This window comes from Canis aureus, chromosome 7 (assembly GCF_053574225.1).
Source record: "Canis aureus isolate CA01 chromosome 7, VMU_Caureus_v.1.0, whole genome shotgun sequence".
Lineage (NCBI taxonomy): Eukaryota > Metazoa > Chordata > Mammalia > Carnivora > Canidae > Canis > Canis aureus.
This window is the reverse complement of record NC_135617.1, coordinates 14,079,184-14,104,411: the sequence shown is the minus strand read 5'-3', so window position 1 is coordinate 14,104,411 and position 25,228 is coordinate 14,079,184. Positions and strand designations below refer to the sequence as shown.

Below are 25,228 nucleotides of genomic sequence, written 5' to 3'. Positions count from 1 at the left end.
CCTGTGCAACCATCAGCACCATCCATCTCCAGAACTCTGTCCTGCAAACTGAAACTCTATAGCCATCAAACAATAACTCCCTATTCTCCCCCCCCCTTCTAGCCCCTGGAAATTACCACTCTACTTTCTGTAAGGGAAAAACAAATGAATCCCAGGAGGTCCCAAACTGGCCTATCATTGGGTATTCCCAGAACCTAGCCACCTCACAGATCTTTCTGACGCATATCTAATCACACCACTTTCTTGCTTCAAATCATCTTTTCTATGTCTATCTGCCTATGCATCAAATAACACCTCAATATCACCTACATACAGAAAAACTACAGGAGATGCAAGGAGAAATAGGAAACTAAGAAACCACTCTTTCAGTGTAAGACAAGTAAAGTAGTTCTTTTCTAAAAGACCACAAAAGAAAAAAAAAATCAGTTAAAGTTTAGGGCTATCAATCAAACTTTACACACTGATAATACAGAATAAACCTTCATGTATATGATTAATCATCAAAATTGATCAAATAGTAGGTCACAAAGGGAGCCTCAGGTAATTTCACAAAGTATAAATATTATAAATAACACTGACAATGATGAATAAAAAATAGAAATCAAAACAATTTTTGACTATAAAAAATAGAAATTCAAAACTATTTTTTATAAAGCTCTTTCACCCAAATCCCCCCACTACCAAACCATTAAACAACTCTTGGGGAAAATGGGCAAATACAAACATAAACTATAGATTTTTCTGGGGAAAAGATAGTGAAGATATTATGTCTGGACTTACAGGATACAAAGCTAACTTAATAACAATGAGAGAATAAAAGTAAGTTCAATTCTCAATTCAAAAGCTAGAAAGAGAAAAGAAACCAAAAGAAAGCAAAATGAAAAATAACCAAAAGATATAAACTGGTTATTCACAAAAAAAGCAAAAACTCCTAAACATATGAAAAAAATAGTTAACCTCTTAATAAAATAAATGCAAATTAAAACAGCACTGAGATACTATTTCTTATCTGTCAGACTAGCAAAACTTCAGAATCTTGACCGTACACTGACAGAGTGTGGGGAAGCAGCTGCTCCCACATATTGCTGGTGGGAATGCAAGTGGATACAATTGTTCCCCTACCGAGGAGGGCAATTTGGCAATTCTTAACAAAAATTGCAATTTCCAGGGCGCCTGGGTGGCTCAGTTATTTGAGTGACTAACTCTTGATTCTGGCTCAGGTCATGATCTCAGGGTCCTTGTATTGAGCCCTGTGTGGGGCTCCTCACTCAGTGTAGAGTCTGCTTGAGAATTCTCTCTCCCTCCACCCCTCCCCGGACTCTCTCTCTAAAATAAATAAATCTTAAAAAAAATTTTTTTTAAACTGCAATTTCCCACTTCTAAAGAATTATTAGACCAAGCAATACACCTTGAAGTACTAAGGCTTAGGTAAAGAGGCATCATATATGGAACCTACTATGAAATGATTCAGAAAAAAATAAATAATGAGGAAAAGAGAGAATCAAAATGATAAAGCAAATATAGCAAAATGTTAAGTACTGGTGAACCTAGGTTTCATATGTAGGAATAATTTCCTATCCTTGCAGCGTTTCTTTATGTATAAAATCATTTTCAAAACATTTTAAAACTTAAAAATCCCATATAGTACACTGATTATCTTATTTATAGAATAATTAGAGACAAAGCTATTAAATGAAAAATTTTTTTCTGAAGAAATGGAAACTTGCCCCAAAAAGCTGTAACTTGATTATATAGATATTTTTGTTTTTCATTACTGGTGATCAATACTTTGTGCATAAAAATGCAATTTTAAGTTATCAACTAGGGATTCCAGTAGAAACGACATTGGACTCAGATATGGGAGGACCCTAGTCTACTATCACGTGACTATGCAGTAGTAAACCTATGCACTACTGCATGACTTGTACAAAAGACCACTTTCATTGGGTCTTGGTTTTCCCATCTCCAGAATAGGAACAAACTATCTACACTGTGGGATTGGAATGAGGAGCAAATAAACAATACATAGCAAAGCACTCTTAAAAATGCAAACATATTACAGATACATATGTATTATGTAAATGTCCTTAATTAATAACTTTCACTTGGGTAAACAAGAATGGTTATCCTACCACCATCTTGTAAAAACTGTTTTTTTCCATAGACTATATTATCTAGAGGACATATTTTTCAGTCCCACTCAACAGGTATGTAAAAGATAAAAAAACATATATGTTAGAGGATAAAGAAATCAGGCCACTGGCCAATCACCTAAATACTAGGTGTATTCCTTCCAAATACTAGTATTCCTTCCAAATATTCTGATTTTCAAAGCTGAAATGAACTTTGGTACCACCGGTTCTTATTGCTTAAGCTTTGATTCAAAGCTCAAAGATGTGTTTTAAGGGTGGAGAGATAATGGAAATCATGATGGACTGGAATACATGCAAGCCCTGTAGATGATTTCTCTAACAATTTTTGGCATCCATACTATTTTCTAGTAAAACAAAATAATGTTTTAGGAGCTATAGAATATCTGCCAGTCTTTGAAAAGGTAAGGGCATTTTTTCCTATATATAATGCTAAGAAACTGAATGATTTAATTCCCTATTTTATTTTTTTTTAAGATTTTATTTATTTATTCATGAGAGACACAGAGAGAGGCAGAGACACAGGCAGAGGGAGAAGCAGCCTCCATGCAGGAAGCCCGACATGAGACTTGATCCCGGGTCTCCAGGATCATGCCCTGGGCTGAAGGCAGCGCTAAACCGCTGAGCCACCAGAGCCGCCCATAATTCCCTATTTTATTTAATTAGGTTAATCAAAGAAAGTTCACTGAAAATTAATTTTGGGTTAATTTTGCTGAAACCTCTGTTTTTCTTTCTTAGAAAATGTTTTGTCATTCTGAATACTCCGCACCTTAACTTATCCCTATTTCTTATTTAAAATTTAATTTTCAAAACAGACATTCATATTGGCAAACTAAAAAATAAGTCATATGAAAGATGTCCTCGTTCTCATGAGATGTAAAACTAAATGCCACCCACCAAAGGTGGGCTAAAGCTGGCAGGCAAAGAGCTTGGATGACTGCCAGAAATGGATGTCAAATGACATCCATACCTCCCAGCTCCCCTTCTTGGGATTCAGTTCACAAAAGGATCTTCCCTTCCAGAACAGACTGATATCTCATCTGGTTAAAGGTCTAAGCCATCAGCTGGCACTTAATATGCATCCAATGGGAACTCTGCAATAATTCATCCTGTGATACATTCTAATATTTATTGAGTGCCTACTATTTGCAGAGTAGTATGCCTGGTGATATGAGAAATGCAGCCCCACCTTCACACTAGTGACCAGAACATAAACAGTGCACAGAACATAACTTTAATACAAGTTAGAAAATGGCGTAGGCCCTGATTAAGGAGAAAAGCAATATAGTTTAGGAGTTCAAAGAAGGGAGCCATTTCTCTCTCTTAACACTGTAGTTGCTTGGGAAGGTAAACAGGAGTTTATGATTGATCAAGAGGCAATTGACTGTATGGTTCGCATATGCTAACTAATATCCATAACAACAATAGCTACCATTACCAAATACTTGCTATGTGCTAGTCACTCTGCTGAGATCCCACGGACATTATCTTATTAAAGGCTAACATCTTAAAAGTATTATTAATCCCTTTACAGATGCAGCAAATGAAGCTCAAAAAACAAAAAATTTGCCCAAGGCCACATGACTGTGACATTTAAGAGGAGGGATTCAATTCTAGAGAGCCCTTGCTCTTTCCCATTCTCCAGACTCTTCTAGAGACATGGTGTATTTAGATACTGAGACAACAGTGTCCCACCCTCTACACAGTAATGGTGCCGGGTCCCCAGGTGTGTCTTCACATAGGAGACTTTCTCTAAACACTATGCTCTAGACCCTTGAGCGATGTCCTCTCATCACAGAAATGTTTTTCCACCACAATCCCACCCACAGATAGTCTTCCTTCAATACCAGTCATGAGGTTCCTTCCAGACAGGTGCTCTGCATTCATCCGGATGTGCCAGCAACCATCCAACTCAAGGAAAAAATGCCAGATGTTCCAACAATAGATGTTACAGTTATCTATTTTTATTCTGGCAACTCATTGAGGTTTTTATCATTTCTAGCTGTAAAATATAGAGAGAGACCCTCTTATGGTAAAGTCCTGTTTTCCATGAAAAACTTTCACTCTATCAGGCATGAGCAGCTTTCCTCTTGATTTGTGTCTGAACCATGAGAAAAAACATCACAGATGCAGACTGCATTGTACTAAGAACATATGCATGCTTTTAAATCACTTTTATCTTACTTTTTACTAATGTAACCCTGAAACATAAAATATGTTCTTTTTTTTCATTCACTGTTATGGGAAGAACAGATGGTAAAAGGGTTAGATTAAAGTAATACAGCATGTCCATTAAAATAACCCCCACTGCTGGGGATGCTTCCCTCAAACAGGAGTTGTGTTTACTATAAAGAATGGCTTTGGCTTAACACAAATTGGAGATTGCCAGGGGTTTTCTCAAGGATAAACAGAAGGGTAAGAGAAAAACTAACATCAAAATAAAATGCATTTTAAAACAACAATTATGCAGGTTATTTTGCTAATCTGAGAAGCTGAGTGAAAACACGTGCCTGTGATAATGTAACAGAACAGCAGTGAAATAATAGAGGCCGTTTCTAACTTGAAAAATTGTACTACCGAGAAGTCTTAACTAACTGAAACTGCAAAAAGGATGTCAAGCAGACATTATTTTCTACATTCCTGCACTCCTACTAGTGGTAGGTAGAAATTTCTTGCTCCACTTATTTCTAAGTTACTGTCTTATTAATCAACAGCAAGAATTATTCTGTATAGACTACACATTAAGAAAGGCTAAGTATAACAATAACTTGTACACAGCAAAATATTTAGCACTGGAAAAGAAAATCCTTATGAATTTTTTTATGAAATCCAGTTTAATTTAAAGTTAAGCTCTAGGGCAGCCCGGTGGCTCAGCAGTTTAAGCGATGCCTTCAGCCCAGGGCCTGATCCTGGAGACTCAGGATCGAGTCCCACATCAGGTTCCCTGCATGGAGCCTGCTTCTCCCTCTGCCTATGTCTCTGCCTCTCTCTCTCTCTCTCTCTCTCTCTCTCGGTCTCTCATAAATAATTTCTTTATTTATTCATGAGAATAAATAAATCTTTTAAGAAAACATTAAGCTCTAAAATAAACTTCCTCAAGAAAAATTAGAGAACACATTTTAAAAGAAAAAAAAATCAAGTGAGTCACATACCAGAGTCAAGGATGGTTTTACTAGAACTGAGCAATAAAGATTTCCATTTATACCATAAATAACTAGAAAGCAAATACAGACTCAAAATTCAGACTCAAATTTAGCAATTTTAAATATTTTGGCCATTTCTTCCTTCATTTGGAAAATAGTATTGTCAGTTTCTCATATTCACTGTTTAAAAATATGTTCACAGGATTTTCTCTCATTATTTTTGTGATTTGCTCCCCTTATAACCATAATTTATTGTAACATTGCTTTTAAATTTAATCCACATTTTAGTTATTTTTAGCTCAAAGAATATTCTGGTGAGGAATCTTTCACACCTGTGAGTTCCCTGATATATTTCATGAAGTAGAAACATGGGAAGTTTTTCAATGTGCCTTAAGTACGGTTTGGAACGTCATAGGCCTTCTCTTAATCCACCCCCCACAGTTACAGAAATGTTCCTGGGATCTGGTTCACTCATTTTTCTCACAGAAAAGTAACCATAGTTGACATCTCATTAGCTGTCAGGGTGATGTGCAGCTGGAAGGGAACCAGCACTCCGGACCTGAGGCCAGATTTCCTACAATGTAATTCTATAAGGAATCATAGTCCTATAGGGTTCCATATGGAGAGAGCTGTTCCCAAACCACCAAATCCACAATCCACATCCTTTTGTAAATCCAAAGGTAAAGTCCTAAAGGCTTGCAGGCATTTTCATTACACTGAAGATTTTAAACAGGTAATAAACATATTTGAAGAAGTATTTAATTAAGCCTTTTATGTCATGGCATATGCAGCTGCAAATGATCAAGAATATCCCAACTTGCATAGATAATACAGAAATAGCTCTAGCCCACTGGGTAAATCCTGGGTTTCTAATGGTGATGGTTCAGGCATGAGCCAGAACCACCGCCATTCTTTCACCAATGCTCCAATTCACCCCCTGATTTTTCACATGGAAGTGGCAGATTAGATGGACATGAATTAGATGGGTATAGGTGGTGCCACCTGTTCCAACCTCTTCTTGCAGCATTGTTGAGTCTTCTACTGGTTTATTCTGGGTCTGGACAAAGGTCTGGCTGCCCAGGCTACTCTTGACAGTGTCCTAGAACTGGGCCAACAGACTGGCAGCTAGAGTACCTGCTTTCTGCCTGCTGGAAGAGATGATCTATCAGATTTGCAATTTTGTGAAAAGAAATTGAAGCTCAAAGGCCCTCTACCAAGTTAAGCAGTTTTCAGTGTGGTATCTGTAAACGGAAAAATGGTTCTGTCTTTTCTTCTGCTAAGCCAAACACATTAAAATAATGAGAAAAATTAAAATAGCACAAACTATTAAACAATATAAATCAGAACCTTGACCTTCCAGAAAATCAGAGCAATTCAATGTAGAATAATATGCTAACAGATTTCCTAACAATTGTGAAAGAAGGAAGAGTTAAACCTAGATTTCTTAGAGATACCCAAATCTAACTTTCTTAACTCTAGAAGGCTCCCATTATGGGTGGGTCAGATCCCACCATAAAGTGTCAAATAAGGCATTGCTGTCTTTAATTTCACTATTTAGTTTTAACATATTTTTATTTATAGTTTTTGTTAAAATAAATTCCCCTGGATACATTTTGATGGTAGATGCAGCCATTCCCCTCTTCTCTGTTCAGCTGAGGAGCAGAATTGCAAATTCCAGCTATCATTTCCATTAAGCCTAAAGCAGAGGCTTTCCACTTGATTTAGCAGCACTGTTTTACTTGCTGTCTTTTTTTTTTTTTTAAGAATTTATTTATTTACTTGACAGAGAGAGCACAATCATGGGGAGAGGGAAAGGGAGAAGCAGACTTCCCGCTGATCAGGGAGCCTGACTCAAGGCTCCAATCCCAAGACCCTGGAATCATGACCTGAGTTTAAGGTAGACACTTAACTGACTGAGCCACCCGGGCATGCCAATTTTTTTTTTTTGACACTAACTCTTCCCTAGATTCACACCATCTTATGTTTTGACGCAGATGTGTAACATGAATTATGCCTTATAACCAGGAATCTGTGGGGATGAGAGGTAGTCTGCAGTTGTGCTTTTGTGGGTAGGTGGGGATTTGAGAAGCTCTGCAGACAAGTGGACTCTAGCTAGAGTGGAGAGCTGTTGGAGGGGCTGCTGGAGCAGATGGGGGTAAAGCAGGCAGGGGCAGACATGTAACCTGGATCACATTTGGAGATTGGATCTCATACTATAACCAACAAGGAGCCTCTGTAGAGTTTTTAAAAAGATTTTTTTATTTATTTGAGAGAGAGCTCATGTGCAAGAGAGAGTGCAAGCAGTGGGGAGGGACAGAGGAAGCCGAAGAAGCAGACTGCCTGCTGAGCCGGGAGCCTGATGTGGGGCTCCATCCAGGGACTCCAGGATCATGATCTGAGCTGAAGGCAGATGCTTAACGAACTAAGTCACCCAGGTGCCTATGTAGGTTTTTTAGGAAGGCCAGGGGCAGAGGGTAATGAGGCAAGTATATGCCGAAAATGATTTACTCTGGCAGGAATGATCAGAGACTGAAAAAATAATGACACACATGAAGTAGTCTAAATGTGATGTCCTATTCCAGAGAGGCTGGAACCAGAAAAAGACAGTAGGAATACAGTAGAAGAAGAGCCAAGGATCAAGAAATATCATGAAACATGACCCTCACAAGGCCCCTTATGTTCAGAAGACCAAAAACCAAACCAAACCAGCAAACAAACAAAAAAAACCAGTGTTTTAAGAGAATTTACCCTTTCTTATAGAAGAAATCTATCCCACATAGAGCATAATATTACTAACGGTATAATACAAAAAGTGCATATGAATTATTAAAAGAAGAATAAGAGAGTGATCTGGAAAGTATCTACTGATCATGGGAGGTGAGCCCTTGAACTAGGGCTGAATCTGGAAACAAAGACAGGTCTCTGAGATGGAAGACATGTCAAATGGCATTTCATGCACAGACTGTCAGATGTCAGTGCAATTATTTTGTATTCAACACACACACACACACAATTTGTCACATCTCTCCATTGTTGCATCAAAGATGAGGTGGGGACATGGAGAATAGAAAGCCCACTTGATAGGTGGATGGTTCTCCACCCCTAGAGTGAGAGCCAGAAGAATGCTTATTCAAAGTTTTACTCTTGCAACTCATCTAATTTACTCTTCCACATCTAAATCCTCCTCAGCACCTAGATATCTGATCTGTGCTGCAGGATTTTGCACCTATGAAACCATCCCCAGGCTGTTTTGCATGTGTATCTTCTGCCTTTTTACATAGGTTATAAATTCCTTAGTACCAGAATGTTTACCCTCCTTGGAGTTTTTATATCTCTATGGGCAACCAACAAAGTATTCTCACACTTTTTAATGTAATCATTCATTCATTCATTCATTCCATTAACATTTAGTGAGTAAATATGTGGAAGATATCATACTAGATGCTGGGGTGAGGTTGATGCAGAGATAGACATGGTTACTACTTTCAAGGAGATTATAATCCAAGAGAGGAGACACAACATATATAGAAGGTAGATGATTCTAAATAGAGAACCAAAGGAGAAATATAATCCAGTTAGATTTCATGAAAGATGTAGCATTCAATCTAGGCCTTGGAAGATAGGTAGAATTTTGAAAAACAGGGCCAATGCAGGCAGAAATAAACGGACATGCACAAGTATGGAGGCAGGGAAGGACAAGGGATTCAACAAATAGTGAGCAGAGTGATCCGGCTGCATCACGGGGCTCTGGTAATTTAGGACCCAATTATGGGTGACCTTGAGTCACAGCCAGAACCATGGCAGGTCTCCAAGCACTGACATGATTGATGGTCTCTTCAGGTCAATCTGGAGAAGCAGGGAAGACTGTAAAGGAAAATGTCCCAAAGTAGGGGGGGGAAATGAAGATACCATTGTAATCTTCTAGAGTGAGAGAACTTCTAGGACACAGGTAATGGGAGAAGGGTAAATGGGTGGGAAGCTAGAAGAGCACAGTTGGGAGATCAAGCATGGGTCCGGTCCTTGAGGGAGCAACCATGAGCTCAAGATCTTTATTGACTGGCATCCCATGGCCCCACTGCTGACCTTGCAAACAGGGATAAGTTTGTACCTGCTGATAACTCCCCATGACATATAAGGTCTCTAGGCCTCAAAGCCATTAGTTCTCTCACTGTCCATTGCTGGAAGGGCTGACCACCCCCACCCACTGCACATGCTACCACAGCTACCACCACATGCTTTTATCACATATATACTACACTGCATTTAAATTATCTTTTCACATTTTTAATAATATTTTTTAAATTTTCAATGTAAAATTCTTTACTTAAATTCAGTGTAGTTAACATAGACTGTATTATTAATTTCAGGAGTAGAATTTAGTGATTTATCAGTTGTATATAACACCCAGTGCTCATTCCATCACTTGCCCTCCTCAATGCCCATCACCCAGTTACCCCATACTCCCACCCACCTCCCTCTAGAAACTCTGTTTGTTTGCTAGAGTTCAGCATCTCTTATGGTTTATCACCCTCTCTATTTCATCTTATTTTATTTTTCCTTCCCTTCCCCTGTATTCATCTGTTTTGCTTCTTAAAAAAAAAATATATATATATATATATGTATATATATCTTGTTATATTTTTATCTCCCCCAGTGAGGGGCAAAGACTATATCCCCAGAACTTAATGTATCTCATCACTGCCTTATTTCTTTCTCTACCTACCCTATCACCTTCATGGGCTCAGCCACCCATTAATCTTGGACACCACTGTGCTCCTGCCTCAACCATGTGCCAAGAGAATAAAAAAGCAGAAGCTATGGCTTTGAGGTCCCACAACTGACCACACCTTACAATTCCTCTCTAAAATGTTGCCTTGTCTCCCCAACAAGACCATGCATATGGCTCCTTAAAGACCCACCTTGAGTATTTTAGTGTACCTAATAGTTATTTAACTAAATATAAGAGTTAGTAAAAACCAAAGAATAAATCCATAACAGAGGTCTCATCTTACTGAGCAGAATTTCTTTTAAAATAATACTCAGAGTTTCATTTATGAAGGTGGCTTTAAAAGATCATAAAGGACTACTCTATTAATCTCCTGGTATTTCTATAGGAGAAGGAGACTAATCTCAAGTTTTTGGTGTTTTTTTTTTTTTTTTTAAGATTTTAAACATTTATTTATTCATGAGAGACATACAGAGAGAGGCAGAGACACAGGCAGAGGGAGAAGCAGGCTCCCTGCAGGGAGCCCAATGTGGAACTCCATCCTGGGACTCGAGGATTACGCCCTGAGCCAAGGACAGATGCTCAACGGGTAGGCCACCCAGGCGTCCCTAATCTCAAATTTATACATGGCTAGAAAATATAAAAAAGCCTATACAGTATAAAAATTTCTGAAAAGATCACATTTATTTGAAAGATGCATTAAAAACTTTTCTTGTGGTTAATGGTCAAGGATTACACATTTTCATGCTACATATAAAGCATGAAACGAGGGATGTCTGTCCTGGAAGTCATAGAAGTACTATACTTGAGAAATCCTTGGTCCTTCTTTTCTCTGGAACTTGAAAAGTTAGGCTCTAAGCATAGCAGTCACTGGTGTATTTTTGAAGCCACAAAGAACCTTTGTAGAAACAGAGTTTTATCTTCACCAAAACAAAGCCAGATTGCTGGCAGTGAAAATTAAGAGGGTTCTGTGGGGTTATTTAAGGTAACAGATGTGGAGTAAAACCTGCGAGCCTTACAGTGTATCTGTAGCAAGTGATTAAATACTTTCAGATTTCAGAAGCACACATAATCTTATGCATGCACTGTTATTACAGAATTATATATAGTGTATTGGTTATTACTCACTAGGGAAAAAGCAAGAGGAGGGCAGGATGATGCAATAAAACAAGAGGGCATGCACTGTCTATAATAAACATAACAGCCAGAAACATGTCATAATGAGAAGTTTAAAAGGAAACTGGAATCAGGAGGTGGAATGAGGGGAGGGGTATGGAATAGGAAGGCAATTTATTCCTAATTGACAGGATTAAAACATGGTGAGATACCGTCCAATTACCATTAGAGTAGCCATGAATCATTCCATAAAAGCAGGTGAAAAATATTGTAGCAATTGCTAATAGATAAGGTCTGAAAAATAAATTCTACAAGCTCCACATTTCTAACTCAACTGAACTCTAAAAACAAGTTGCTATTTTCATGACTACAAGCCCAATTATAAAAGACATCTGGCATAATGTATCCCCAGGCCTTAATAGTCTTGCCGTTATACAGAAAAGCACAGTAGCCCTGTCCAGAGTCTTTGGAAATCAACTATAATAGTGCCTATGACAATTTTTCCAAAACCATTCAAAAACAATTCTGTTTTGACCTTTCTTGTCCTGAGTAATACATACAGGGACAAAGGTGATCGAGTCATTCATTAAGTGACTATAATATAATCAAGTCTAAAAATCATTCCTAAGAGCATCTCATATGAAAAGGGGACCTGAAGGTTCATCTGTTACTGCAAACTGGGTGTGACAGCAAATTACAATTTGTGCATGTCTCACATGTTCAAAGAAGGGTGCCTAAATAATTCCAAAAAGCAGTGTTATTATTTGCCGTTCATCAGACACCTTTGAGAAATTTCTAGATAAACGAACATAAAATAGAGCAAAGAGCTCAATAAATAACATCGATAGAATCATTAAATCACCATTTACATAACTAATAAGAGGAGCAAGACAGTAGTGAGCTTGCTTTGCTCTGGAAACTGCCTCTTGAAAATTCAAATGAGAATTTGCATCCTAAACACTTGGAAACATGAAAATAACAGAAAAGATTTTCTTTTTGCTTTTGAGAAAAGGGGCAGAGGTATTTAAAATTAAATGCAGGGCAGCCCCGGTGGCGCAGCGGTTTAGCGCTGCCTGCAGCCCGGGGCGTGATCCTGGGGACCCGGGATCGAGTCCCGCGTCGGGCTCCCTGCATGGTGCCTGCTTCTCCTTCTGCCTGTGTCTCTGCCTCTTTCTCTCTAGCTGTGTCTCTATGAATAAATAAATAAAGTATTTTAAAATTAAATGCAGATGGTTGCTCATTTAGGAACTAAAATGCGATTATAGATCTATTAACCTACAAAGGAAAATTCAGTACAAGTTTGTCATTAACTACAAAAAAATAAGCTTTAAATGTAATTTCAAAATAAATCCTTACTGATCAAAATATTTCTATAAGGAAATAGAGGTGCAAGCAGCCAAGGATTTGAAGAATTTCATCCATTCTTCCTGGATAAGGCCTCTTCCTTCCCTAGATAACTTTAGTTCAGACCTTCACAGATGCACTACTATTCAAATGAGGACTCTCTCTTGCTTCAACCACCTTACTGCTCTCATTTTCTGTTCAGAAACCTTTACTGGTTCTCCACAAAACAAACTCTGAATTCCTTGGCCTGGCAGATATTTGACACCAATTGATTATTTGCAACGTATCACCCCTAGTCCCCATCCACAGGGATAAAATCTCCCCCACTTCACTCCACATCACAACACAATCACAACACATCTCTGCCTTTCTTCATAATCTTGGTCTTCCTGAAGTGTCCTCTCCTTTGCCTTATTCCTCTCTGGTTGAATCCTACTCTCAAAGCCAGCTCAGGCATAAAGCATTCGCCAGCCATCCAGGCTACAGTCCCCGCAGCTGACACCAAAGACTGTTGTATACACCACCTCTTTCCTATATACTAATGATTCTAATGTGTAAATTATCATTTCAGCTGTACTTTAAAATTTTAGGACATTTCTTATACGACTTCTTTCTATTCTAGTACCTTTCCCAATTCCTACCTCATTCACCATGATGGCCAGCAAAGCATCTTTCCAATGCAGGTGCTCAGCTAGCCTCTACTGAGTCAAAGACACATAATAGCAATGACGCATGAAAGTTAAAGATATTAGTATCCCTTCATAATATAAGGACAATTTGAAACAAATAGACTTTTGAGTAGCTAATTTTTTTTCTTTAACATTCCTGAGTATTTGGAATCCAAGATGATGCTACCAAGTTGCTTTCTTCCAGAAGATACAGTGATGAGCTTGCCCTGGATTTCATGCTTTACCAACTTGCCCCCAGAGGACCTTTGCTCATTCCATGGCAATTCACTACAAATGGCTATTTCCTCATCTGTCTGTGGTAGTGGCTCCTTGAATGCAAAGGCAGTGTGTTCCATTTCTGATATCTACATATTTGTAGCCCATATAGTAGGAACTCAGTCAATGATCAACCTAGCACCGTGACTGTCTAAAGTAAACACAATTAAAGAATAACCTTTACTAGGCACATAAATGTTAAGTAAACTTAATTCATGACTCTGTGAATTCAAATGAGACATATGGCCAAAATTCTAAGGATTACATAGATGTGGGTATTAACCACAAAAATGAACACACAAACATCAAGAGAAATCCTATATGGACATGTGTGTGTCCATGTACATGATTTTTATACATCCTAGAATATTTCTAGAAGAAAGCATAACTTTAGAGAAGGAAAAGAAGGGAATTAAGGTGTTTTTTTTTTTTCTACTTTCTGCTCTTCTGTATTATTATTTTTTTCTGGTGCAAAAGGCGTTTTTATTATAGCACCGGGATCCACGGGCAAAAGGGCTGCACTGGATTTGTGGGGAGCAATTAATTATATACTTTAGTGTTGAAGGAGATAAAGAAAGAGAGAAGTTTCCCAAAGGACTTTCATATGCTAAAGAAGATGCACGGGATCCTGGAGGCCTTACTATTGTCAAGCTAACGTTGTTTTTCCCTCTAGCAAACAATTGGGAGTTAACATTAAATTAACATTAAGACAGTTGGCAGTTTCCTAACATTAAGACAGGCAGACTCTGCCTGCCTCAAGTCTTTGTCAATAGGGAGCAATTTTGAGGAAATTTAATTTTATCTACATTTCTCTCTGGCCTTAGTTTTCCACTTCATTCCCCTCCCCATTACTCTTTAAGGTTTAGATTCAAGTCTTCAAGGTTTTTGAGGGTGGAAGGTCTTAACTTCTTTTTAAGATTTTATTTATTTATTCATGAGAGACACAGAGAAAGAGGCCCCCTGCCCTCACTCACGCTCTCTCTTTCTCTCTCACACACACACTCACTTTCTCTCAAATAGATAAATAAAATATTTAAGAAAAATAAACTAGGGGACATGTTTAACTTTCTAATTAACTCCTCGTCCTTGGTATATGACCACATGCACAAAACACAGTCTAATGGCACTTACAACATTTATTTAAAAATGTCTAGGGGTACTGGGTGGCTCAGTCAGTTAAATGTCCAACTTCTGATTTCAGTTCGGGTCATGATCTCAGGATCATGAGCTCGAGCCCCACATTGGGCTCTGTGCGGGGTGTGGTGCCTGCTTAGGATTATCTTTCTCTCTACCCTCCCCCTACTCATGGCTGCTTGTGCTGGAATACTCTCTCAAATATATAAATAGATACATCTTTTAAAAAATGAGTAGTTTACCATTAGAGTAATGGAAATTTTAGATGTTAGAGCTGTGCACGAAAGAAAACAGAATTAGTGAGTTTTTAAGTCCACTGGGGAGATATTTTGTGGTTTAATTTCTGTATAATAACGGATAAATTCCTTCTTAACATAGTATTTTCTAATTTAAGTTCTTCTTTCATCTATGTGTTCAACACTCCTGTATAGTTAAGGATAAAATTACCCAAAGGCGTAATCGATCCAAGTAACAAAAAAAGGCAGTAAAACTTTTTTTCCCAAGGTACAAGACTGTAATAAGAAAAGCTTCTCAGATGTTCAACAAAAAGAAGCAACTCCTCCACAGTGGACTTTAAAATATACTTTTCAGGGGCAGCCAGGGTGGCTCAGTGGTTTAGCGCCGCCTTCAGCCCAGGGCCTGATCCTGGAGACTGGGGATCCGGGCTCCCTGCATGGACCCTGCTTCTCCCTCTGCCTGTGTCTGTGTGTGTGTGTGTGTCTCTCATTAATAAATAAAATCTAAAAAACAACTTTTAATGTAAAGTGCTCAGTCCTCACCACAGAGGGTGGTACTGAACACTGTCTAGGCATCCCATACCAACTCCCTCCCTTTTGTCAAAGTAAAGAGATCTGGCATTCTGTGGGAGATTTTAAACTGTCTGACATAAGTCTCATGATCTTTTGATCTTTATATACCAAGCTGCTAAAATAGTCTAGCAAATAGCTTCTTAGTAAACATTAGTTCAATGAATGACATTTTCTCAAACAGTATATACATTTGTAGAAATCAACAGAATAATATAGCTCTGACAAATAAGGAAATAACAGTTTCTGTAACCACTAGATGGCCATTTTTACTTTAAAAAATATATTTAAAACCTAAATGATAAGGGGGCACTTGGGTGGCTCAGCAGTTGAGCATCTGCCTTCAGCTCAGGGCATGATCCCAGGGTGCGGGGATGGAGTCCCGCATTGGGCTCCCTGCATGGAACCTGCTTCTCCCTCTGCCTGTGTCTCTGCCTCTCTCTGTGTATCTCTCATGAATAAATAAATAAAATATCTAAAAATAAATAAATAATAAAACATAAAACCTAAATAATAAAGACATTTTGACAAAATAGCTCCAAATCCAGTTTGACTTTACATAAACCAAAGAATCATCTCTTGAGTTACTTTAGTGATGTGGCACCATAAGGAAAAGGATAGAGGAGAGATGGTCAGTTTCCTAGGAGTAGAGAATCCCCAGTTGTGTCCTATTTTTTTCAGGCCAGGAGAAAGTTGTGCTACACCTTGGCACAGTCTAGCTACTGTATCTCAGTAACTGATCAGAAAAATAATTTTTCCTTCCAAGAATACAGACTCATCTTTGTGCCCTGCAGCACTTCTGGAATACCTCCTCTGGGTCTCATCAGCTCACCACCTTGTAAAGATGAGAAGAGAGTTGCTTTTCCTACCATTCCTCCCATCTGGTAGATTCTATTTCCCACCTTCCCCAGATAGTTCTGCAGTGCACCAATCTCATGGTGAAATTCATCCTTGATTCTTTGCTTCCACCTCTTCCATTCCTTCTACTTCAGATCTTGTCCTAAGAATCAATTTTACTGTATTAAGCTCTCATTTTCCATATTTTGCTATGCTGGCTACGTCTTTTTGGTTAATCGTTGTAGTGAAAAAATTTAAGACCTATCTCTTTGAAAAAAATAACATTATGGCTCCAACTACAACTGAGACTCTCACGATCTTCATATAAAAGCCATAAACCACAAGATCATTTCAAATTTTTACTAGCATGGTTTTAAAGGAAGAATAGCAGGAAAAAGATGGTTCTAGGAAGCCTTCCAGATTCATAGAGGTTTTAAATTTATTACAACCAGATAATTAATTCCAAACTGTTTTACTACTTCCTAAACTTTGAGACCAAACCAAGTTGCAAAAAAAAAAAAAAAAAAAGAAAGAAAGAAAGAAAAAGAAAGTTGTAAAATGGCAGTGCACCTACCTGAGGATATGGAGAAGTCCTGGATTTTGACTTTGAGCTGGAGAGCCTGGACTTGGCCCCCTTCCTATTGTCAGTCATGGTAGGAGTGGAGCTACTGGTGTAGGAGAAGGCTGGTTTAGAGGCTGAGATCTGATCCAGAGAGAGCTGCAACCCTTTGTATTCCGTGTCCCTGTAGGGTGAGAGGACACAGCCCTGAATCTGCCACCACAGAAGATAGATCCATGTGTTCTCTCACCAGGAATGGCAGTAATCCATATTTGAAAAGGAAGCAAGCAAAAGTTAGCCATATAACTCGTTGTCACAAACACCTTGATTATTTAACTAACATATGCAGATGTAGCTGCCCCATATACCACAGCCAGACTGTTTGATATGCTCATGAAAATGTCTTGATTTTCAAATACATTTTTGTTCTTTCTATAAGCAGAAAATAAATCCATAATTCAACTTCTCTGAGCTTCTGTGTCCTCATTGGTGAGGTATAGATTATCAAATCTACCCTAAAGGATTTTCTGTGTAGGGTGAACTGAACAGACAACTGACCATCTGATGCTATCTGATTATTGGCAAGAAGAATGTTAGCTGTGCCATGATCAATCATTCTGGTAAACATTCCTAATATTTTTTTATAGCTAGCAAACCAGTGAAACCAGGCGTATAAGTAGTTAAAAATCCCTCTTATCAGGCTAACTCAGTTCCATTAGGGTACGTTTTACCACTGGTTCTTTCCACTCCATTTTCAAGAGGTATCTGTTAAGCTCCTAATATATAGGAGCTTTAATGCTACGTGGAGATGAAAGAATAAGAAGCCTAGGGTCTGTTTCAAAGAAGAAACAGTGAACAAATATTAAACATGGTAACTGCAGACTGTGATGTGAAGGGGATAAACAGTGTATCCTGGAGAGCTGATTACTAATGTATTGCTTGAGGTATTTAAGGACCAAAGATGACAACCTGGCCCTGCCCACAGCTACCAACTCAGCCCGCTTCAGGCAGCAGAGAACCCTATCTAACTCCTCAGTTTTCATAAGAAGATATCAGCCCTTCCCACTGGCAGCCAAAATAAAATGTTTCATAGTCTTCTTTATGAGGACTCATGGAAGAATTTCCTCTCAGGTTCCAAAACTAGTTGGGCTGCTTCTGGGTAATTGATTTCCTTTTATTTCACAGACACCATGAGTCATATAACTCATCATGTTTCCCCCGTTTCACTGGAAGTCAAAGAACCCTGAGCCCCAAATCTGATTTGTAACCACCTGTAGCAAGTGTACAAGTCCTCAGGGTAGGCATTTTGTGCAACGAATTCCACTGCCTTCCTTTATTTTTATTTTATTCTTCCTTTTCTCTAATGGGTTCACCTTCTTTTTCTCTAATGGGATCACCTTTGGATTAACATAGACATATGAAATGTAATAAACTAAGAAAGTTAAATATGTTAAAGTGATTGGTAGATTTCCAGGGATCAGCAAATATTCATTTACCTTCTCTTTCTTTTCCCTATCTGTTCTTCTACAGAGAGATCAGGCAAAGGCAAAAGGATAACTCAGTCAAGGAGCCCCTCAAGTGAGGAGGGGTAGAAATCACTAAAATGGGGTCAATAATATCGCTGCCACAAACTGCAGTGTAGTGGTATATGTCAGCAAACGACAGTGACTGTATATCAAATAGCCCATCTACTCAGTGCAAGTAGGAAAAAAAAAATATCCAAGTAAGCAACAAAAATTTGGAAGGTGGGAATGCTATTTGTCTTCCAGGCTTGGCAAGTTGAATCATATGACTGCTTTACTACTCTAATCATCTCATAAGGAAAACACACAACACAGACTCTGTGTACTCCTTGGTCAGAAATTCAATGCCCTCTAAAATGTGGCTCCCACCTGTTTTTCTGACTGTATCTGAAAGTTTTCCTTCATCTGGCCCTCACTTCACCCAAAATTGTTCTCCCCAAACTGACCCTATACTCTCCTCTCTTCCTCCTCCTAGCCACTAGACCACCAGGGAGGTTCTCCTCCAACACATACCTAGAGAATTCCTCTTACAAAGAACTATCTTAAATCCTACTTGCCTCTGAAGCCCTTCCCAACTGCTAACCCCATTCATTCCTTCAATACATGTTTGCTGAGTGTCTCTGTGAACAATGCCTGGGGAGACATCAATGAACAGAAGGACTAAGTTGCTGTGCTCACAAAAAAACCCCACCAGGGCCAGTTCCTGAGGGAAGTAGGGAGGGGTCCAGGAACTATCTTTTTCCTCCTCCAACTTATTTTTCGAGTGATAATGTCTAATCTTTCCTAGGGATTCTAAGTTCCTGGAGAGCAAGAGTCAACAGATATTCTGTTATATTCCAATAGTAACTGGATCATATTTCACACATTTGGAAGAAGAAGATGATAAATATGGAACTCAGAAAGGATTGTTTTCCTCAGTGACTTCTGACAACCAACAACCCAAGAGTACTTCTCTGTTAGAAAAGACCCCATGGGCTGTGAGTCCCCTGATCCACCTGCCCTGAGATTACGTGCATGTGATAGTGAGCAAGGTGGTCTCCGACTGGAATAGAGCCCCCATCCTTGGGCATCCCCAGTGTCAAATGGGTACTGGTATATCCATTCAGTCCCTGATCAGCAGGACCTAGACTGATAGCAAAAACTCTGCACCCCTGAAAATATGGTCAAATAATTTTTTTAAAGATTTTATTTATTTATTCATGACAGACGCACAGAGAGAGAGAGGCAGAGACACAGGCAGAGCGAGAAGCAGGCCCCATACAGGGAGCCCAACTTGGGACCCGATCCCGGGACTCCAGGATCACGCCCTGGGCTGAAGGCAGGCGCCAAACTGCTGAGCTACCCAGGGATCCCCATGGCCAAATAATTTTTAAAACACATTCTTAATGCAACATTTCAGCACAGGGACTTATGATGATAATATGAGAGTAAACAAGGATTTTTCTCTTATACACCATCAGACCCCCAAAGTACACATCTCAACTACTGAAGAAGTCTTCCCAAAGTTTTTGCATAGTTTCTAATGATAAAAATACTCCAAATAGGCTTAAGTGAAAATTCAAAACTAATAAATGATTTGAAATTCTACACAGTCCCATGAAAATGTTAATAAATATAAGAAGAGTTATACAAATACTTTCAATAAATGAAAATGTTAATATTTTGGTGTACATCCAAAAAGACCATAAAGAATCCACCAAAAATAGCAAAAGATCATGAAGTCAGGTAGATCACAGTTTGAGCCACTTACCATGTAACAACCCATCTAGCCCTCAATTTCCTCTTTATAACTCATTGGGATATGCTAAGACTTAGAAAAATATATGAAAAGCTCATAGCACAGTGCCTAGAACATAGTAAATGTTCAATAAATCCTAAGTGTTATTTCTTTACTTCCACATTTCATGGTGCTTTTTGGCACCTGATTTCTCCAAAACAATAGCTTCATTTTGGTAGCATTTTATTACAAACATCTCCTTGTGCTATATTTATTTCCTCTCTACCCCTAACTCATTTTAATTTGCTCTGTTGCTTCTTAGTGTCTAAACTCTACTGCAGGATGGCCAAAATACTTACTAAGGTAAGCTCTTCATTGCTAAGTAAGCAAATGGGGACTTTAGAGCAGCACAGACCTGACACTGAGAGAAGCTCAGCCTTCCTATTCTTCTAACAACTCAAAGATGTGTTAAGATGAAAAGCACAATAAAAAAAATACCCACTTAAAGACATTTCAAGTACGGTTGATATGCTGCCAAGAGCAGCTCTGAATGGCAGACTCACTAAGAACAAAGCATTTGTTTTACTTTTAAAATTCTATTAAATTGGAGCATTTCATTTGTATAGATTAAAGGTCTAGATGCTGATGGGAATCACATGATGAGTTCCATTTCCCTCTTCCAAACTCAGACACTCCCTCTCTTCCCCCACAGTGAGGCACATTCTGGTATCACACACACACACACACACACACACACACACACACACACACTCATGTTTAGGTATATGCCTACTAAAGCTGTTCAATGTTCCTCTGTGAAGTGGAACAAAATAAAATACTTGGGTGCCACAGCACTTGAACTCTGAAATGAGTCTCATGAGGAATTTGACTTAGCTAACTTTAGTAGCCTGGATAGCTCAGTCAGTAGAGCATCAGACTTCTAATCTGAGGGTCCAGGGTTCAAGTCCCTGTTTGGGCATTTGCCCTTTGGATGCCTGGGTGGCTCAGTGGTTGAGCATCTGTCTTCCACTCAGGTCATGGTCCCAGAGTCCTGGGATTGGGTCCCAAATTGGGCTCCCTAGAGGGAGTCTGCTTCTCCCTCTGCCTGTGTCTCTCATGAATAAATAAAATCTTCTTTAAAAAAAAAAAAAAAAAAAAAAGGAGGGACAGGACACAGCCCTATTCTACTTTGAAAGCTTTTCTGAAAAGTGCCACATAGACCACGTTCAGGACTCCATAAGTTCCCCTCACTAGGTCAGCTCAAGTCGTTCTCCCAGATATGATCAACATATCAAAAGAGGAACCATGGCAGATGCCCTTTGGCATATTTTTCAAAAACAGCTATTGATATCAATTTACATTTTTTTTTCTCCCTTGAGTGACTTGTACTAGACATCCTCAGGTACCTCAGCTCTGAAAGCAATGTGAAATGGGTAATTTGCAATCACTAGGACTTGCAGCTTGTCAATCTCACTTGTATTTGCACAGACCAAAGTAATCCTCTTATTCCATTATGGACAGTCAGAAATCATTCAATTTGCAGAATTAACCATCTGAGTCTACTCTAAACTTTATAATAGTCATGTACATATTTGGAATTACTCAAATTCCAATGGAATAAAAGGGACCACTTTTGCAATATTGGCCTTCTCAGCCTGGCCTTCAGCGATATGCCATGACCACTCACAAGGTATAAGTACCAACTTGCCACATGGGAACCTCAGCGTGATGCCCTTGCAAAGCAAATAAGAGGTATTGTCATCACCTTAGCTTCAGAGAAATGCATTAATATAATTTCTATCATTTTGACTGGGAGACTGGTGTCCATGATGCCAAGGGCAACATATTTTACAACCTTCAAGTGAGTTGGGATGATTGTACAGATAAGCAATCAGCAGTATTTTGTCAGTTCACATAGAGTTCTTCACAAGAACCCTTCCTCTTCAACTGTGTCATATTCTATTGCCCTTCCATTTTAGACAACTTTTTGCTCCTGTCGTGTCAGTTTTGAAGCTGGCCATTCTGAAGTGTCTTTGTTGGCTTTATGTTATGTGGCAATTCTTAAAAGATGTTGCTAGATTTCCCAATTGAGCTATTAAAAAAAAAAAAAAAACAGCTGAAGGTGATCAAATTACTGAGGAAAACGTGGAAACAGAGACTTACAATTGATTTGGCTCTAAAGGCGCTGACTGCAATAAGCAGAGGATTGCATTAAACTGTGATCGGATTAAGTAGGAACGACTGCGTTTTATACTAAACTTTTTAATTGGATTCTAGAATCACTGTCACACGAAGTGCATGACCTTCTTTATATTCTGGCAGAGTTACTGCCTGGCCACTGGGTAAACCTCTGCAGCAGAGAGACCTAGTTTATGTTTCATTTTCAGGCTCCCATGGAGCCCAGCAGAGATAGCTGATAAGGAGGATTCCATACTGTGAGAGACTCACAAGCGAAGACATCTGCTGGGAAATTAGGCTAAGGCACCCTTGGAAATATAATAGTCTCATACTAATAAGTGGATTTGTGTTTGCTCCTTGTGGTTTTCTCCATTTGCTTTGGTGATTTCAGTTGTTCCCCCAAAAGTCTTTGGTTTTACATAAACACTGCCTCTGCCCAGAAACATCTTTCTCCTCTATTTTGTAGGTTTCATCCAACATGCTATGGAGTGGAGGCATGACAAGGGAAAGGGATGGCCTAGGCACAAAGTCTACCATCACACTGTAATTTCAAGAAAAAAAAAATACGGAGGTGTAAACAATAGGCAAACAATAACTAAAAAGAAGTCAAAAACTGTAATATTTTGGTAAGATGTAGCAAAGTCAACCATCCTCACAACAAATAACTTTGTACAAACCCATGGCACAAATTGAAATATAGCTAAGTCCAGACCTGCAATGACATGCATCTGATTTTGCTTATTAACCTCCACCAGCCACAGTGATTTCCTGCTCCCTCCTCTCAGCTCCTTTGCCGGCCACTGCTTCTAACACCCATTTAGCACATCTAGTTCCTGTGTGGTGAATGGTGCATCTGAAAACCATCTCCTAAATTCCTTCTCTCATGATAGTTTCTATTTACTGTCTCGCACCATATCTTACAGAGAACAGATGCTCACTTGCAAGTGATTAACAAAATATCTCTCAATGCAATAAACTTATATTCATCTCAAATTCAAATGACCAAAAATTTAAAAAAACTGGCAAACCTTTCTATGTAAGTAAGAAAAAAATGCCTGCTAAGTAAGCAAGTTTATGTGACAGATTTTTAAATTCCAAGATTATAATTAATAAATTTCATTCTGATGTTCTGTGAGATCCTAAATTAAAGAAACAAATCATGTTATAATTTTAGCATTATGTATATTAAGAAAATACACTTATTTTTTGTCAAGTTACAATTCATGCATGGCATATATGATACTTAAACTAGAATACTAAATTAATTTTATCCTCAACCATTTATTTGGAACTACTACAACTGTATTGAAGGAGCAAGGAGAAATGGTACTCTAAACCCCCAGAGAAATAACTCCTACAACTCCTAACTCTGGGAAACGAACTAGGGGTGGTGGAAGGGGAGGTGGGCTGGGGGGGGGCGGGTGACTGGGTCACAGGCACTGAGGGGGGGCACTTGATGGGATGAGCACTGGGTGCTATTCTATATGTTGGCAAATTGAACACCAATAAAAAATAAATTTATTTAAAAAAAAAGAAAGAAAGAAAGAACTCCTACAAATCAATAATACAATATCTCTGAAATTAAAAAATACATAGAAAGGATTTAAACAATGTACAAATTGCTGAGGAATATTTTTTAAGTTTAGCTCACTAGTAATAACCTATATGAATTAAGGCAGCTATCCAATTTTTGTCATTTTTGTCTTTCTTTTTTTTTAATTTTTTTTTTAATTTATTTATGATAGTCACAGAGAGAGAGAGAGGCAGAGACACAGGCAGAGGGAGAAGCAGGCTCCATGCACCGGGAGCCTGACGTGGAATTCGATCCTGGGTCTCCAGGATCGCGCCCTCGGCCAAAGGCAGGCGCTAAACCGCTGCACCACCCAGGGATCCCTCATTTTTGTCTTTCAAATCAACAAAGATTTTATTTTAATGACAACAAATCTCAATGAAGACAAGATAAAATAAATGGGCATCTTATATAGTAATGCTAAGTAAGAGACTAAACTAGCAGTGTTTATCAAGAGTCTTAAGAGTGCTCATTCCTTAAATCCAATAATTCCACTTCTAGGAATATATTTTATGAAAATAGAGATAAGTATCAAAAGTCTATACAATAGTATTTAGCACAATTTCTTATATTTAATTATAAATAAGCAAATATAAACGAACAATAGAACCATTACCTAATTATGATATACCCATGTGATAAAATATTATGCAGTCATTAATTTTTACTCTAATGATGTGAAAAATACTATTGGCAAAGTGAAAAATTATCTATTTTTAAATTAACAAGCACTATATATGCACATATATTTACATACATGCAGTAGAAGGCAAAAAATTAAAATATTAGTGAATTTCTGGAAAACAGATTGAAGATGTTCTTTATCTTCTCTTTATACCTCTCTATATTAATTTGTTCTATATTAAATATGTATGACTTTCATAATTAGAAAAAATATTTCGTGAAAAAGAAACTCAAATGGAAGCAAATTTCAGGTACCCCCACCTGATACTGAAATGGTTCCCCATTTTCTCTTCCTTGTATTTCTAGGATTTCTTCTTTGTGAGTAATATTAAATTATAGAAAGGATAACACCACTAAACTTCTTTTCCCATAGGCTCAACTTCTCATGAACACCATTTATAATTTTAAAATGTCCAAATGTCCATATGCTCTCTCAGTGCCTATACTTCTCATTTACTTTCTGATCTATTTTCCACCCTTCCTACCTCATAGAATTATCTGTCTCTGAAGACTTTCATGTGAACTATATGACTTTATGTTTCCTTCTTTGGAGAATATAACTTAAATTATTACTTGTAATTGAAAAAAAAGAAGCCTAGCCATGTAGTTTCTTACAACAGTTTAGTTTCCCATGAGTTATAGATGGCATATTTGTCATTGTTTACATGGAGTAAACCTTGCTTTGGGGGCCACATTTTTTGTTCTGAAAAACTTAATTTTTTATGCTCAGAAATTCATTCTATATCTCTAGTTAGTAAAGTTCAGGTGTATTTGCAAATCCTACAGATCTAAGTTCC

The 25,228-nt window shown here is 38.2% G+C and overlaps 1 protein-coding gene, 1 long non-coding RNA gene and 1 other non-coding gene across 4 annotated transcripts in view; 2 read left to right on the top strand and 1 right to left on the bottom strand.

Moving 5' to 3' along the window:
• Positions 1 to 25,228, bottom strand: part of SIM1 (SIM bHLH transcription factor 1) — a 73,343-nt gene that overhangs the window by 14,870 nt on the left and 33,245 nt on the right. For both annotated transcript variants that reach the window (XM_077902971.1, XM_077902972.1), the window contains one exon: positions 16,775 to 16,943. In XM_077902971.1, the coding sequence (XP_077759097.1) occupies positions 16,775 to 16,943 (169 nt within the window). The remainder of the gene's footprint in view (positions 1 to 16,774; positions 16,944 to 25,228) is intronic.
• Positions 1 to 25,228, top strand: part of LOC144317075 (uncharacterized) — a 74,289-nt gene that overhangs the window by 18,536 nt on the left and 30,525 nt on the right. The gene's annotated exons all lie outside the window — the stretch shown is intronic.
• Positions 20,906 to 20,978, top strand: TRNAR-UCU (transfer RNA arginine (anticodon UCU)). The gene has a single exon. It is a non-coding gene; the product is annotated as a tRNA-Arg (tRNA).